Genomic DNA, 15,471 nt, shown 5'->3' on the forward strand with positions numbered 1-15,471 from the left:
TTTTTTTTATCAAACCTAGCATTTTGATCTTGTTTCAAATTATCAATCTTAGCATTTTGCTCATCAATCTTAGAATTTTGCTCATCAAACCTTTGTGTTAGGAATGCTATAAGATTTATATCATTTTTAGCTCATACCATACTTGTTTCATTTGATATTTCTACTACTTTCTCATGAATTGTTACATTTGAAACGTTTTCACTTACAGCTACACTATCGTTTGAGTCATTGTTTAAGGTTAGGTCTAAATCTTGTGATTCTTCATCTAAGTTTTGAATGTTTTCACTGGATAAAACTTCATTATTTTTATTGTTCTCCATCTTGCTACTGCGTAAAAAATATTTACTCATTAGAACCTGAACTTTCTCAAACCGATTTCCCACTCACCAGCATCTCCCATTCATAATTCATCAAGATATCTATCCTACCAATAATTTTTTATAACCAGGGATATATTTTGTAGTTTGGGTCCCACACCAGGGCGTACCATTTGCCGTGCTACCAATTTCTCCTAAATCGGTTGGATAGCTATTTTTCACCTATTAACCTAAGGAAAGTTATTGGCTCTAACATAATAGATTCTTGATAAACTATGAATGGATCTATCGCCTATGAATGAGAAATCCAGTTTTCAGAGCAAAACAACTTATAATCTTCAGAAGAATTTTGGCAATATACTACACAAATCCACAAAGAACAATACTTTACACACTTAAGCATCTAAAATCATTACGAGCTAAATACTTATCCACTTATGTAGTTGAAAAAACAATGGCTATAGGCTTGTAAACACAAGAAATAATTATAGACAAAAATAGAACACTATAAACTGTTCAAAACTCAATTTAAAACATTAAAATTCACTTAAACAGAAAATATTCAGAGAGCACAAATTAGAACACACGCAGCCAGCCATCATTTTTAGAGAAGAAGGAAGCCTCCTAGCAAAGAGCAAAAGACACCTCAAACCAGTGACGACTTCATGGACACGTCACCAAAAAATTATAAATTACAAGTTTAGAATTCACATTTTACATTATTGTTCTCAATAAAACTTTATTTTGAAACTGTTATTTTAAATTTTTATATATCATCTCTATTTAAATAATCCATTTATCTGTTAATTCTGTCAACTCAGCCTCGGTGACACCATGGAACATGCAACACAATCATTTACGATAAATTCTCAGTTAAAAAGTTGTCCGTATATCGATTACTCTGATATTTACTATAAAGTTTTATAGATCTCGAATTGAAGATTCGATTCCAATCGAGAAAAAATGTAATATTACAGAATTAATTACTAATTCTACATTGCTGAAACTTGAAAGCCGATCTGGTAAGAGAGTAAAGCGAGAGATAGATAGTACTATCCGCTTTTTTCCTTATTCCTTTTTCTTCATCAAAGACCAGTGAACTGGATAGATGGCATCACGAATTTACTTTTAAGATGGCAGGTCAGGCTATGTTGTCCTTGTGTGCATCGAAATATCCACTCATGGTGTAGAATGGGTTATTCTTCAGCCACGTCACTATTTTAATTTTGAAATCACTTCCTTGCAGATTCCTCACATTGACAGGTAGGTCGTTGAACAAGTGAAGGGCAAAAATGGGGAAACAGTCTTTCTTCTTACTAATTCTGCAGCGTGGAATATCCATTGCAAACCTCCTCCTTGTATTATAACCGTGGAAATTTGATCTAAGGACTTGGCCGCTCTCTGTGTCCTTGACATGCAGCAAACTGAAGAGTATGTACTGGTTGTAGATCGTGAGGATGACCAGTTGCACAAAGATGGGTTGACAGTGCTCACGATACCCCACTGATGTGATTACACGAAGTGCCTTCTTCTGGAGCATCAGCACACTCTTGCAGCCCGCCGCATGTCCCCACAGTAAAAGTCCATAAAGAAGATGGGAATGGAAAAGAGCATGATAGACCATGATCAAGTCCTTCCGGCTGAGAAGGGTCCTCAGTCTGCGCAAAAGATAGACCACCCGCGCCAGCCTGGAACAAACTCCCTCGATGTGACCCGCCCATGATATTGTTGAATGATAGACAAGGATAGCAATATCATTGCTAATCAAACACTGCCATTGTAACGTGGACCTCACTATAGTGGCAATATAATGGTATTCCAAAGTAAATTTTTGATATTTCAGATAATAAACTCAAGGAAAGAAAACTTTGACCAATTAGCTGATTTGAGATGAAGTGAAATTCAAGATAAAAATATATGTCAGCCTATTGAATTTTTTTTCAAGAAATAAAAATAATAATAATTCAATCCCTCTCAATCATCTGCTTCGAGCAACTCAAAACTGTCAAAGTTTTCGACGGAGAATTTTTCGGACACCACTTTTTTCAGTGTTGCTGAGCTGTGCTGAGACTCTGGTGACATATTACCTTTGTCGATCTTTGAACAAAATCCAGTAAGCAGTAGGCAATAGAATCCAGTTCCAGTAGGCAGTGACAACTGACAAATAGAATTTGGAAAACGCTAGGTTATGTTTGATTAAAAAATAAAATAAAATCATTTATCTATGGATTTTTGCTGAAAATCGTCAATGTTTTTAACTTTTACAGTAATGTATTAGTAGTATTGTACTCACAAATGCGGTAAGGTACCCTTGGATTTTCACTGAATAGGCTAATAAGATTTTTAAGTTGATGCTTTGATACCGGCCAGATCTTGCAAAATATGAGTGGGGTGCAAAGGATATTGTGAGTATCAATAATATTATATAGACCTATACACCTTTAACTACATAATTATATTGATAATTGATATTAATCATTTTTTTTATTTAAAAAACCTACAAAATTCCATTACGCTATATGTTAATTGAAGCAAATCACATGATGTGTTTGAAATATTGTCTTTTAGATTTGTAAAATACATTGCTAAATACATTTAGCATTCAAAATTTGCCATAAATTCCTATTATTTTGGTTCTTATATTGAGCAATATCCTAGAACCTAAAATATATAGGTTAGGCCTTTTTTACTTTTGTGGTGAGTGCATCCACATGAGCTCCACCTCACCTACTGAGACGGATAATTAAAAGTAGTACCTACATGGAATAATTTTGCTGATCAGATAACCATGGAATTAACTACTTTCATACTGATACTGAAGATTTGCTGGATTCCGTTATATTGAGATCCACGATAAGCTGCGTACACATATACGCGCTTCCAACCCGCACCGAGCACGCTCCGCCCTCGTACCGCCCTCGTTCCTCCATATTACCGCAGTCGCTCCGCCCCCGCTCGGCAGTCGCACCCATCATGAACGTTACGGGAGATTTTAGCTCTTCTCGCGTTCCCCGGTCGAACCACTGTTGCTCCCCGGTCGATCATCAATCGCTCTGCTGGAGTGACGTTCGGTTGCGGAGCAGAGCGAAAGTCTGTACGCACCTTTATAATGGCAGTATTTGATTAACATTAGTGTTGCTTTCCTTGTCTATCATTTTTGACAAAGCAGTTAGCGCTCGGCAACGTTTTCTGATCCATTTTTCAACAATATAAAAATATAATTAATCAACAAAATATTCTATCTCAATTATTCAATCATTAGAAAATAGTTTTACAAATGGAAATAAATTGAAAGTTGCATTTGTTCAAATGCTAATTAATTAATAATAATTATTAAACAAAATCCCAATTAAATGCTGTAAATAATTAAAATAATTTTTCTTGACAAATGAAATACGGTATCATTAATTATTGTAAACCAATCTCAATTATAACTATTTATAATAATTGAAAAAATATTTTGTCACAAATAAAATATAATTGTTTATTCTAAATAAGGTTGAACTGTTCATAAGTACATCAGATATACCGGCATCAGCTGATCTTCTATAGAAGGCAGTGGCAGGACAGAGAATCGGCAACACTGCTCTCTATCTTTCTCTACTGTCATTATAACGTGGACCCCACAATAACGACTTGCAGTATTTAGGTAACAAATCATTATGATAGAACGTTAGAGAAAAGTTGGTAAAACTTTTCTGCAAACTTGGTAACACTTTTCTGCCTACTTATCAGATTTATTTATTTATTACATCCCACAATCAAAATATCAAACTAATGATTGGGAGAGAATCAACAAGATAAACCCGAAACTGTTTCTCTCCTTAAGTTGTTGTCGTTTGTTTTTTGTTTGTATGTATGTTTTTTTGTTTAATGTCTGTATGTTTCTGTGTTATTTCAGGAGGCAGTCGCTCTAGTCATCGACTGTGGTCTGAGCAGCTCCAAAGATTCACAGTTTCTGGAAAAATGTAAAGAATGCGCTACAAACATAATATTAAAAAAGGTATTATTTTAATTATTGAACAATGACGTTCTGAAAATTCACTAAGGGTCGGTTTCCGAGCTCGGGATTTAGCTAAGTTCTAGGAGTAAAACAGTTTGAGTCAGTAAATTGGCTTTCTGAAACGGGGTGTAGTCTCAAGCCGCGTTTGCACCAATGTTATTAACAAAATGTTTTTTTCTCCGTCCTTGAAGATTTTATTAGATTGAACATAACTTATCATACACATGATGAACATATGTATTTGTCAAGTTCCGTTCAATCTACTAGAATCTATAAAGAAGGAAATAGTATATTTTGCACCTAGGGCCGAAAATGAGACTTTTCTGGCTCGAAATCGGTTTTCAAGTCCGAGGCCATAGGCCGAGGACTAGAAAAGATTGAGAACCGGAAAAACATTTTTGCCCGTGGCGCGAACGCTATTTTTCGCCACACAGAAAAATAAACAATAGCCTATATATATATATATATATATATATATATATATATATATATATATATATATATGAGAATAATTGTTCATTAAGCACTTCCGAAAGCAAAAGTGGAAGGTCTTAGCTCTAGCAAATCTGAGGTAATCTGAATATCAGGAAATTGTCCAAATATTTTTATTTTTTATTCTGATTTGTCTAAATAACCTGAAAGATGATGTTCAATTATGTGGGAGGTTGAGTTTATACTTTTTTTATTCTTTCAAATGACAATAAGATTATATTATTATAAATGTTTTAATTATTGAATAATAAACTCAAATAATGAAAAGTTTCAAGATCAGCTTTTTTAGCACACTTTAAATTTAGCGGGCGGAAAGGGTAGTCTTTCCGGCCTTAGCCGGAAAGAAACCGGTTTCACGTCAGACGAGAGTCGTCTGCAAACAATGTCTTTCAGATCTACGTAGGGACTGGAAAACAGCTGCTTTCTGTGCAGTGTGGCGAAAAACAAGCATTTTGTTAATAACTTTGGTGTAAAAGCAGCTTAAGTCCTCGTTTAAATTAAATTTCGAAAAACTAGAAAATTAAACACAGAATAGAAAAGAGAAAATAGTGTAAAGTTTCAGCTATTATGAATTATTAAGGAATGTTTAATTTCATCAATAAAAAACGTTTCCAATGATAGAAATTAGAAAATAAAGATTATCATAAAAACTTCTACTAAGCCCCGTTTCGGAAAGCATTTTTTTTTTTTGACTACAGCTGTTTAAAGTCTAGAACTTAGCTGAATCCCGAGCTCGGAAACCGGCCCTGAGTATAGTCATAGAAAAAATATAGCACAATAAGATAAAATCCCATTGTATAGGACGTTTATAAATTCCAATTTTTAATGTTAACTCAAACCAATAGTCCTAGTAGTTGTTTTGGGTGAAGCTATGTGACGCTGGTAGTCGCTCATACTGTGCCGTTCTTACACTCTTAGGGCCGTTTGCACAGTATAGATTGCTAAACTCGATTAAGTTAATCGAGTTTAAGTTAATCTGAAAGTTCAAACTTGAATCGGTTTTCTCAGTGCATTTACTAACCCAGTTCAAGTTAAACTAGTTTAGCGTTGAGTTGGTAATAGAATGCCATCGTTTATGATATCAGGAAGGCTGATTTTTAAGGGAATTTTGTTTTTGTTTACAAACCATCAGTAAATTGAGGTTATGTAGCTACTATTTCCTTGTTCAAAATCCACAGAGCTGTAAGTTGTACGGTAATAAAAGTGAAAAGTGATCAAGAAATTATTCAAAAAATGCTATATTACTATTAGATACAAACTTATATTTAGTTGGCACCAAAAAATATATTTTAGAATTTAAGATAAAAAAGTTATTTTGTTACGCTTAAATCTACTATGATCCTCCTCTTTTATTAGAAATCTCTCGAAAGCAAAATATCTCAGTTATGTGTTATTAAAAACATGTTTTCTGATCAAAGACCACTGATAAAAATTGTCTTATTTTCTATCAAGTGGTTTATTTAATCAAATAATAAATTGACACTTGCTTTACTCAAGCCAAACCGTTAAAAAATTTTCTATCATCCCAGAAATTTAAATGATTCGTTTTTTGCCCAATTTTTCTCAGTTCCAAAATTTCTTCGCAGTCTTCTCTATCAATCGCATTAAAAACTTCTATCAATTCTATCAAAATAATGATTCACTAAATCCTGAATAACTATTATCGTCTACAGAAGCATTAAAAACAACCGTCGAAAAATAATTTACCATCAGCTGTTTCCTCATCAAATCTTACAGATGTCCAGTTAATCCAAATTATTTGGTTTAAACCTCCTGCTTTGGAGGTTTAAACTTTCCCAGAGTTTAAACTCAATACAGAGTTTAAACTGATACTGTTCAAACGGAATTTTAGTTTAAACCAAAAAAATCCAGATTTGGTTTAACTTACAGTGTGCAAACGGACCTTACACTCCCAACAAAACAGTAATAATGGACAGTAGTCGTCAGTAATCGGCTTGAGTTAACAAAAATACGGCTTGAAATATGAAACATGAATACTGTATAGATAGTTGAAAATGATACATTAACAACACAATATGATACAGTATCATCTCAACTTGATACACAACACCAAAATTTGATACAAAACTTCCAAACTTTGAATGATTTCTTCAAACCATAGAATATCTTCTTATGATATTCCTAAGGGTAGGCACATATCAGTTAGTCAAGACAAGTCACGATTAGTCACAATACTTCACATAGTTGCTTATGAAGACATCTAATTGCAATGACTAAGGCTAGGCACACACCAGTTAGTTAAGACAAGACAAGACACGTTTAGTCACATTACTTCACATAGTTGCTTATGAAGACATGTCTAATTGCAATGACTAAGGCTAGGCACACACCAGTTAGTAAAGACAAGACAAGACACGTTTAGTCACAATACTTCACATAGTTGCTTATGAAGACATGTCTAATTGCAATGACTAATCGGTGTGTATTGCTTCATAAGCAACTATGTGAAGTAAGTAGTATTGTTACTAAACGTGTCTTGTCTTGTCTTAACTAACTGGTGTGTGCCTAGCCTTAAACTTCAATATATACAGAGTGAGTCATATGATTGTATGGGAACCCCTAAATAAGTTGAAGACTGTTGTAGATATAATACTGTAACTTCCAGGATAAGTTATTGGTCGAATACTCTACCTTTTGACGTACAACTGAATTTCAAACCCTCATGAGGGGATGACTTAGGGGTTGTAACTCGAGTATTTTAAATGAAAACACCCTTTGTGTGGTACATAATTTTAAAGGCCTTTTCAAAACAAGAAAAATGACATCAATAGAAATGTTCTATGATACTTCCAAAATGGCTTGTACCTAATAATTTAAAAAAAAACTAAAACCTCATTCGGCTGCTATTTTGGATACAAGTATCATAGAACATTTTTATTGATGTCATCTTTCTTGTCCTTGAAAGGCCTTTGAAATGATTGACACAATGGGTATTTACATTTGAAGTATTGGAGTTACAACCCCTCATTTCTTTGAAAACTAAAACTTTAATCAGCCGCCATTCTGGATACAAGAATCACAGAACATTTTTATTGATAACATCTTTCTTGTTCTTAAAAGGCCTTTGAAATGATGTACCACACAATGGGTATTCACATTTGAAGTATTCGAGTTACAACCCCTCATTTCTTTGAAAACTAAAACTTCAATCAGCCGCCATTCTGGATACAAGAATCATGGAAAATGTTTATTGATGACACCTTTCTTGCTTCAAAAAGGCCTTCAGAATGATGTTACCACACAATGGGTCTTTAAATTTAAAATAATCGAGTTACAACCCCTAAGTCACCCATCATGAGGGGTTGAAATTCAGTTGTACGTCAAAAGGTAGAGTATTCGACCAATAACTTATCCTGAAAGTTACAGTAATATATCTACAACAGTCTCCAACTTATTTAGAGGTTCCCATACATATGACTCACTCTGTGTATAATTTTAGTTATTCATTCATTCACACATCATTTTGTATAGTTTTCTCTTCAATTGTAATGCAATTTATTTATTTATTTATTCAAACAATCAGAATTACACAACTTACAGTAAAGTACCACAGGCTTATAAGCCCAAAACGGTTCCAATTCTAATTTATACAACAGTCCAAATGTAGCTAGGTTATGTGTCACTCAACATTCTTCAATAATTACACATTCAATTTACTAGTAGTTCTGTGAACAGTAGACCTCACGCAGTATTCTCATCCTCAAGTACCTGATTGAAACTATAGACCTTATGGAAATACAGCAATAGACTGGCTTCTCCACACATCTGTGTAATCACTTGTCAGCTGATTTTTATGATGAATAATTCTATAGGCTGATTTTTACTCTAATATTGGCGTATGAAGGAGGCTCCTTTTTCCTTTCATATTATCCTTGAAATGAAAAATTTCTAAAAACCTTGTATATACGTCGACGCGCAATTAAGAAAGGAACATACCTGTTAAATTTAATGAAAATCTATTACAGCGTTTCGCTGTAAATGCGCAACATATAAACATTTAAACATTCAAACATTAAGAGAAATGCCAAACCGTCGACTTGAATCTTAGACCTCATTTCGCTCGGTCAACTACAGTCCAAATGTAGCTAGGTTATGTGTCACTTAACATTCTTCAATTACACACTCAATTTACAATTCAAAACACACACAAAAATCATTTTTAAATTTAAAAAAACTTCTAAAATTTTATTCAATCATTTAAACATTAAGAGAAATGCCAAACCGTCGACTTGAATCTTAGACCTCACTTCGCTCGGTCAACAACAGCTAGGTTATGTTTCACTTGACATTCTTCAATTACACACTCAATTTACAATTCAAAACACACACAAAATCATTTTTAAATTAAAAAAAACTTCTAAAATTGTATTGTAGTTATGATAAGTGAAACTCATTCATGTGATCCATTTTTATTGCAGATCTTCAGCGAGAGCAAAGACGTGTTGAGTGTGATTGTGTTGGGTTCGGAAGCCACCAGTCATCCACTGGACAGCGACGGAGGCTACAAGCACATAGAGGTGGCGCTCCCCTTCATGGTGGCCTCCTGGGATCTGGTGACCGCGGTGTCCGGCCTCTCCATCAACCACAGAGTCACCAACAGCGACTGGTGTGACGCCCTCGTGGTCGCCATGCAGTGTCTCAAGGAGAAGATGGAGTGAGTGTCACCTCTCTATAGATAGGTCCACGTTATAATGGCAGTGTACGATTGACAATACTGTTGCTGTCCTTTTCTATCATACAACAAAACAGATAGCGCTATCTCTCTCTAGCTTTGCAATGTTGACAGTTTGCCAGAATATTTTATTTTTACTTTTGACAGTAACTGTACAAACAATTCTCAGCCGCCATTTTTTCTTCATTCTATCAAAACACTTTAGTACACAGTCGTGTAATTCATTTAAAATGTATTTTTGGAACAATGAAATACTTTTTAGACATTACCCTATGAGAAACACAAATTAAAATACCTGAAATGACATTTTAAAAGTTGATAACTAACCATCCTAGACTTCATCCATGCTTCAGTTAGCCTACACGTATACACTACAATTTACAACGTAACAATTTATTACGAAAGAAGAAATTATCATAACATTCATACAGAAATGTTCTATCTAATCACAGTAAATTGAGATTAATTCCCAGAGGAATGCACAAATTTCCCTCACAAAGGCCCAGTTGCACAAAAGCCGGTTAAATTTTAATCCTGATTAACTTCACGTGAACCAAATCAGAGTAGATCATTTCAAAAAGATGGATGTACTGGAATTAATCAGGATTGAAAATAACCCGGCTTTTTTTGCAACTGGCACTAAGTACCTGATTGAATGATTACAAAAGTTCAACAGCTGAGCCATAATTTTGACACAGTTCCACAAACATGAACTCGCTCACTCACTTCCATCACCAACAGACGACGAAATAATTATTATCATCTGTTTTTCCAAGGATGAATAATAATTATCCTTTTAATGTCGTTCAGCGAGTTTTCCCAGGGATGAGACCTGGTGCAATCCAATCTTTATATTATAAACCTATTATGTTCTGAATTTCGTGAGAATCGTTAGATCCGTTTTTGAGATCCGGTGGAATACAACCATATAAACATTTAAACATCCAAACATATAAACAGAAGTTGCTCGTTCAATAGTATAGGATAAACTGGATTTAAGAAAATTAATATTATATTATACTAAATTTGAGAAAAAAACAGATTAAAAGTTACATTGTCTAATTATACAAATTCAATAATTGACGATGTTTTTTCTTGTTTCAGTGACACCAAAAATATGAAGAAAGTCAATCACATTACGACGGCGAAATTAGTGATGCTGAGCTCATTTAGCCAAGATGTGGACGACTCATGTATGGACAGTGTCGTCTCAGCAATCATCAACACTGACATGGAGGTCATTTTCATGTGAGTACCATCACCAAAGAGACACCATAGAAATTGTCAAAAAGGAACTTGAACGACTATACCATGGGGGATATCTGGTTATGCTATCTCTAAGGTTTCTCTTTTCGTGTAAGTTAGTTGAGAAGTTGATATTTTGGTGATTATTCAAATAAAATATTACATAAAAAGACTAAGAAACTGTCAAAAACCACAGATTTTATGAAAAGTAGAAATACCAGTTTCGGTTGTTACACCATTGTCGATCTCTGATAAACTAAAACTAAATACAAGAGCAGCAGAATTTTTACTAGTGGGCGAGTACTGCTATTGGTCAAGGGCATGAACGCCTGCCATTGGCCCAGCCTTAGACCAGTTATAGAATAGACACGGCCCATTGTATATTCATACTGAAAGTCGATGAAGCCAACATCTACTGCCATATTGCCAAATCGTCACGTCAGCATCGGATAGAAAACTTTTATGTAGAGTTTGTTTACATTGTTTTCCATAGCAGATTGTGTCTATTCCAGCGGGAGCGCAGCGGGAGTTTACCATTTTAATGAATAATAATTTACATCCTTCTGAAATAGACACAATCTGAAAATTTTCTATCCGATGATGACGTCACGATTTGGCGATATGGCCGTAGATGATGGCTTCAGAGGCTATTCTTCCCAGCGTGTCTATTCTATAACTGGTCTAAGGGCCCAGCTAGACAGTCTCCTTCCACTTAACGGTGTCACAAAATGGCCGCTTAAGCAACAGACTCGCCATGATAACAAAATTTACTTTCAGTACATAATAAGAACCAAGAATACCAGTAAAAGATAATAAAACTAATATTTAAATGGGAAAACTATTGACTAATGCATGCTTACAATGTTATGACTAAATTCGTAGTGTTGTATTGGTTGAAATGAATCTGGTTATTCAAACTATACTGGGAATTTTCCCTAATTACTCATGTTATTTCTAAAGCCTCTAGAATATTCAAAGATCTGTTATTAACATGCAGAAACTCAACATTCTCCTCAACTGTGAACTTGTGATTATTTGTTATCAAATGATCTTTCTAACCATCAATAAATCTGTGGTTTTTGACAATTTCTTAATCTTTTTATTCAATATTATATTATTTGTATTCAACAACTCACCAGAATTATAGCAATATATCAAGAGGCCCAACACACCGAAATCCTTGGACTGATAACTTGCTGAGCTCGGTCAATTGATTCAATTCAATCATCTTTAAGGTAGGCGCACACAGATCGTCATCGGACGGACGGCACGCATCGGACGGATCGGATGATTATATTTGATGCATTGTTTTCAATTGGAGTGCGCATACCTATAAGGATGCGGATAGTATGCGCACTCCAATTGAAAACAATGCATCAAAACTAAAAATCTGGTGTGGCGCACTCACACAACTTTCCTTGCCGTTATGAAAATTGATCACCTGACGCTAGTGTTCCCGCGCATCTCAAGTCTACTATTCAAAGATTTGAGCCAGCTGGTGACAGGGCAATAACGCTGAAGACACACATGAGGTCTGCTATCTTTTCATAGTGAATGATTTAATAGAATAAACAATAATGTGCAATTGAATAATCACATTTTCTCGAATTTAAAGCTTATTTTCAATTTTAGGTGAGAATGTTACTGAACATTAATTGTAGAAATTTTCATGCTCAATCTACTCCACTTGATTTTTTTTTGTTTAAATTGTATCTGAAGCCTGATAATTGGGAATCTGTTGTTTTTGACAACATTTCCGCCATTTTAGCAGCCATCTTGAATTGCATTTGATCGAAAACACATACAGACCAATACCCAAAAACCACTTTTTTGGACTCAGGGGACCTTGAAACGATTAGAAATTTAGAAATTGGGGTACCTTAATTCTTTTCGGAAAGCAATACTTTCCTTACCTATGGTAATAGGGCAAGGAAAGTAATAATCCGATCCGTCCGATGCGTGCCGTCCGTCCGATGACGATCTGTGTGCGTCTACCTTTAAATGTATGTATTTAGGGCAACTTATTTTTATTAATTCAATCAAGTTGCACTGTTTCTATTGCAGAGCTCCTGACGAGGTGGCTGAGAGAATCGAGGAAGATTCGACGGGCAAAACTCTGTCTCATGGTGAAAATGCTCTCAGAAAAGTGATCGAAAAGGTCAGTCTGCTAAAACCATGAATTTAACTGCAAACTGTAAGCACCTTTTGTACATGATTGGTTTTTATGAGAGTGTTTACATATTGGTAAACTGAAAATGTATGAAAACTCCCATAAAAATTAAAGATATTCTCTACGCGTACAAGAGAGCAGATTTTTTTGGAATAACTTAAGTCCGACACACACACATCGATTTTGGGTCGTACGATATTTTGCCGCCCTTATGAATTCTATCAGATTAAACGAAACTTGACAAACATCATCTGTTTGAAATCATCTTTTCAATATAATAGAATTTATAAGGACGGCAAAATATCGTATGAACTGTGGGAACTGACTCGACCTAAGGGTCGTTTGTAACTTAATTTTGATAAATTGGAAAGGACTCACCGGCTTTTGTGGTTTTTTGTCCTTGGATAGCAATTCTCCGGTAGAGCATCAGTCATTGTCCGTCAGCCTTTCACACGCATACACACTAATACCGTTTATTCAATTTTTTTTTCACTTGAATCAACTGCACACTTCAACCGATTGCGAGCGAGTCAGGAGAAGTCTAGGAGAAGAGTGAACAAAAACAGGCCGAGCTCCTTCCAAGTTGCCGGGAGAGAGTCCCGTTACAACAAGAGATAAGGCCTTAGGCCAATACTTCCCCAAAGCTATGGTGGAGGGGGGTAAGCACCCTCAATTGCAAAAGACAGAAGCGAAACTCTCCATGAAAGAAAACTAAATAAACATGGAGGTAGATGGATAATTTGGAGGATATAAAAATAATTATTAAAAATATTATAATTTGACAGACAACATTATTACATTTATAATAACACAAAATTGAAATGAAATATTTATTGTATTAAAGCAGCATGAATTGAAATAATAGCTGGCTGGCATCGTATCAAAATTACTGCCCGCTATCTGACAACTCGAGCTATGCCAGCCCGCTTATGAAATGTGTTGTCACAGAACAAAAATCGATGTGTGTGTAGTTAGCCTTAGGCTGGGCGCATACCTGTTAGTTAAGATAAGACAAGACATGATCAGACACGTTTAGTCACAATACTTCACATTGTTGCTTATGACGCAACTCACACTGATTAGTCATTGCAATTAGACATGTCTTCATAAGCAACTATGTGAAGTATTGTGACTAAACGTGTCTGATCATGTCTTGTCTTGTCTTAACTAACTGGTGTGTGCCCAGCCTTACAGGGTTTATAAAGATCATCAAATATTGTAAATGACTTGAAAAAGTGCTGTACCATAACATCAATGCTTTGTAGCAGTTTTAAACGAGAAATTGGAGAAGTTTTGAGAGTATTTCAAGCTATTGAAAATTCTTCTTAAACTCTCTAACTCTGGGAAGTCTTTAAATCTGAAAAATGAAAAAATCAGGTTAGTGTCAAGTCTTTAGTGAGATCCTCATAAAAATCTCATCTTTGGTTAAGTGAAAAATAGATGTGTCTTATTGAATCAATAAATTCATATTATTTATTTACATTTTCATTCAGTTACATTATTTTTCACATCTAAAGAATTTCTGCATTAATTATTATTAACGAAAATCCAAATTAAATGCTGCAATTCACCCCGAAGACTTCTGCTACTGCAAATATTGACAACAGGGTAAACAACCAGATGGAAATTCTATGAGCGCTACTATTCTAAAATTATCCAGACATTGTCAGTTTGGTGTAAGGGTAAGCATTCCTGACCGGCAATTAGGAGGTACTGGGCTCGATTCCCGGGCTGACAAATAATTTTTGAATAGTAGCGCAATCATCGATTTCCATCTCGCTGTTTAGCCTTTTGTCAATATTTGCAGTAGCAGAAGTCCTCGGGGTGAATTATAGCATTTAATTTGGATTTTCGTTTAATAATAATAATTAATTCATTAGCATTTGAATAATTGCAATATCTCAGTAATTTCCATCTGTAAACACAATTCGATATAAACATATTCAATTGAACAAATCACAAAGCCTGGTCCACACGCAACGATATATTGCACCAATCTGATCGGTACCGACCATATTGTTACAATAATTGGAGCGTATGGACGGAAGATTGATCGCGATATATCGGGGTTGAACGGTTGATCGAAAACTTGATTAACCTGGCAACGTTTGCACCAATCTGGCAAGATTGGAGCGACAGGTTGTAGCGTGTAGACAGTGCTTCGATCAACTTATTGATCAAACTAAATTGCTCTGATCATCTGTTCAATAAAATCTTTTTGGAACTCAGACTCAACTCACACTTACGGGACTCAGGTCGAGAAGAGACTCGACTCTAGTGGAGAGCATGTGTTTCCAAATGGTGACGTCGCGGAGACTAGAATCGACTGGTCTGAGTGTCACCATTTGGAAACACATGCTCTCCACTAGAGTCGAGTCTCTTCTCGACATGAGTCGCGTAAGTGTGAGTTGAGCCTAACTTCTTGGTTTGAATTATCTCTTTCTCCCTACTTCCGCCAAACAAATTACATAAAGGGACTACAACACTATCTCTTCCATGTGGATCACAACTGAAAGAAAGGAAAGAGGAAAGACCAACAAATTGCGAAGGA

General features: G+C 35.1%; 1 protein-coding gene across 3 annotated transcripts in view; it reads left to right on the top strand.

The window, feature by feature from the left end:
• The first annotated feature begins 2,458 nt into the window (after positions 1-2,458).
• LOC111062285 (X-ray repair cross-complementing protein 5-like) overlaps positions 2,459-15,471 on the top strand; it is a 57,924-nt gene continuing 44,911 nt past the window's right edge. The window contains exons 1-5 of one of the 3 annotated variants that reach the window (XM_039419826.1): positions 2,459-2,722; positions 4,219-4,320; positions 9,252-9,487; positions 10,610-10,753; positions 12,815-12,908. In XM_039419826.1, coding sequence (XP_039275760.1) covers positions 9,366-9,487; positions 10,610-10,753; positions 12,815-12,908 — 360 coding nt within the window. In that variant the 5' untranslated portion in view covers positions 2,459-2,722; positions 4,219-4,320; positions 9,252-9,365. Of the gene's footprint in view, positions 2,723-4,218; positions 4,321-9,249; positions 9,488-10,609; positions 10,754-12,814; positions 12,909-15,471 lie in introns of those variants that run through there. The other 2 variants (XM_039419827.1, XM_039419828.1) reach the window with 2 other exon arrangements.

Source organism: Nilaparvata lugens, chromosome 1 (assembly GCF_014356525.2).
Source record: "Nilaparvata lugens isolate BPH chromosome 1, ASM1435652v1, whole genome shotgun sequence".
Taxonomy (NCBI): domain Eukaryota; kingdom Metazoa; phylum Arthropoda; class Insecta; order Hemiptera; family Delphacidae; genus Nilaparvata; species Nilaparvata lugens.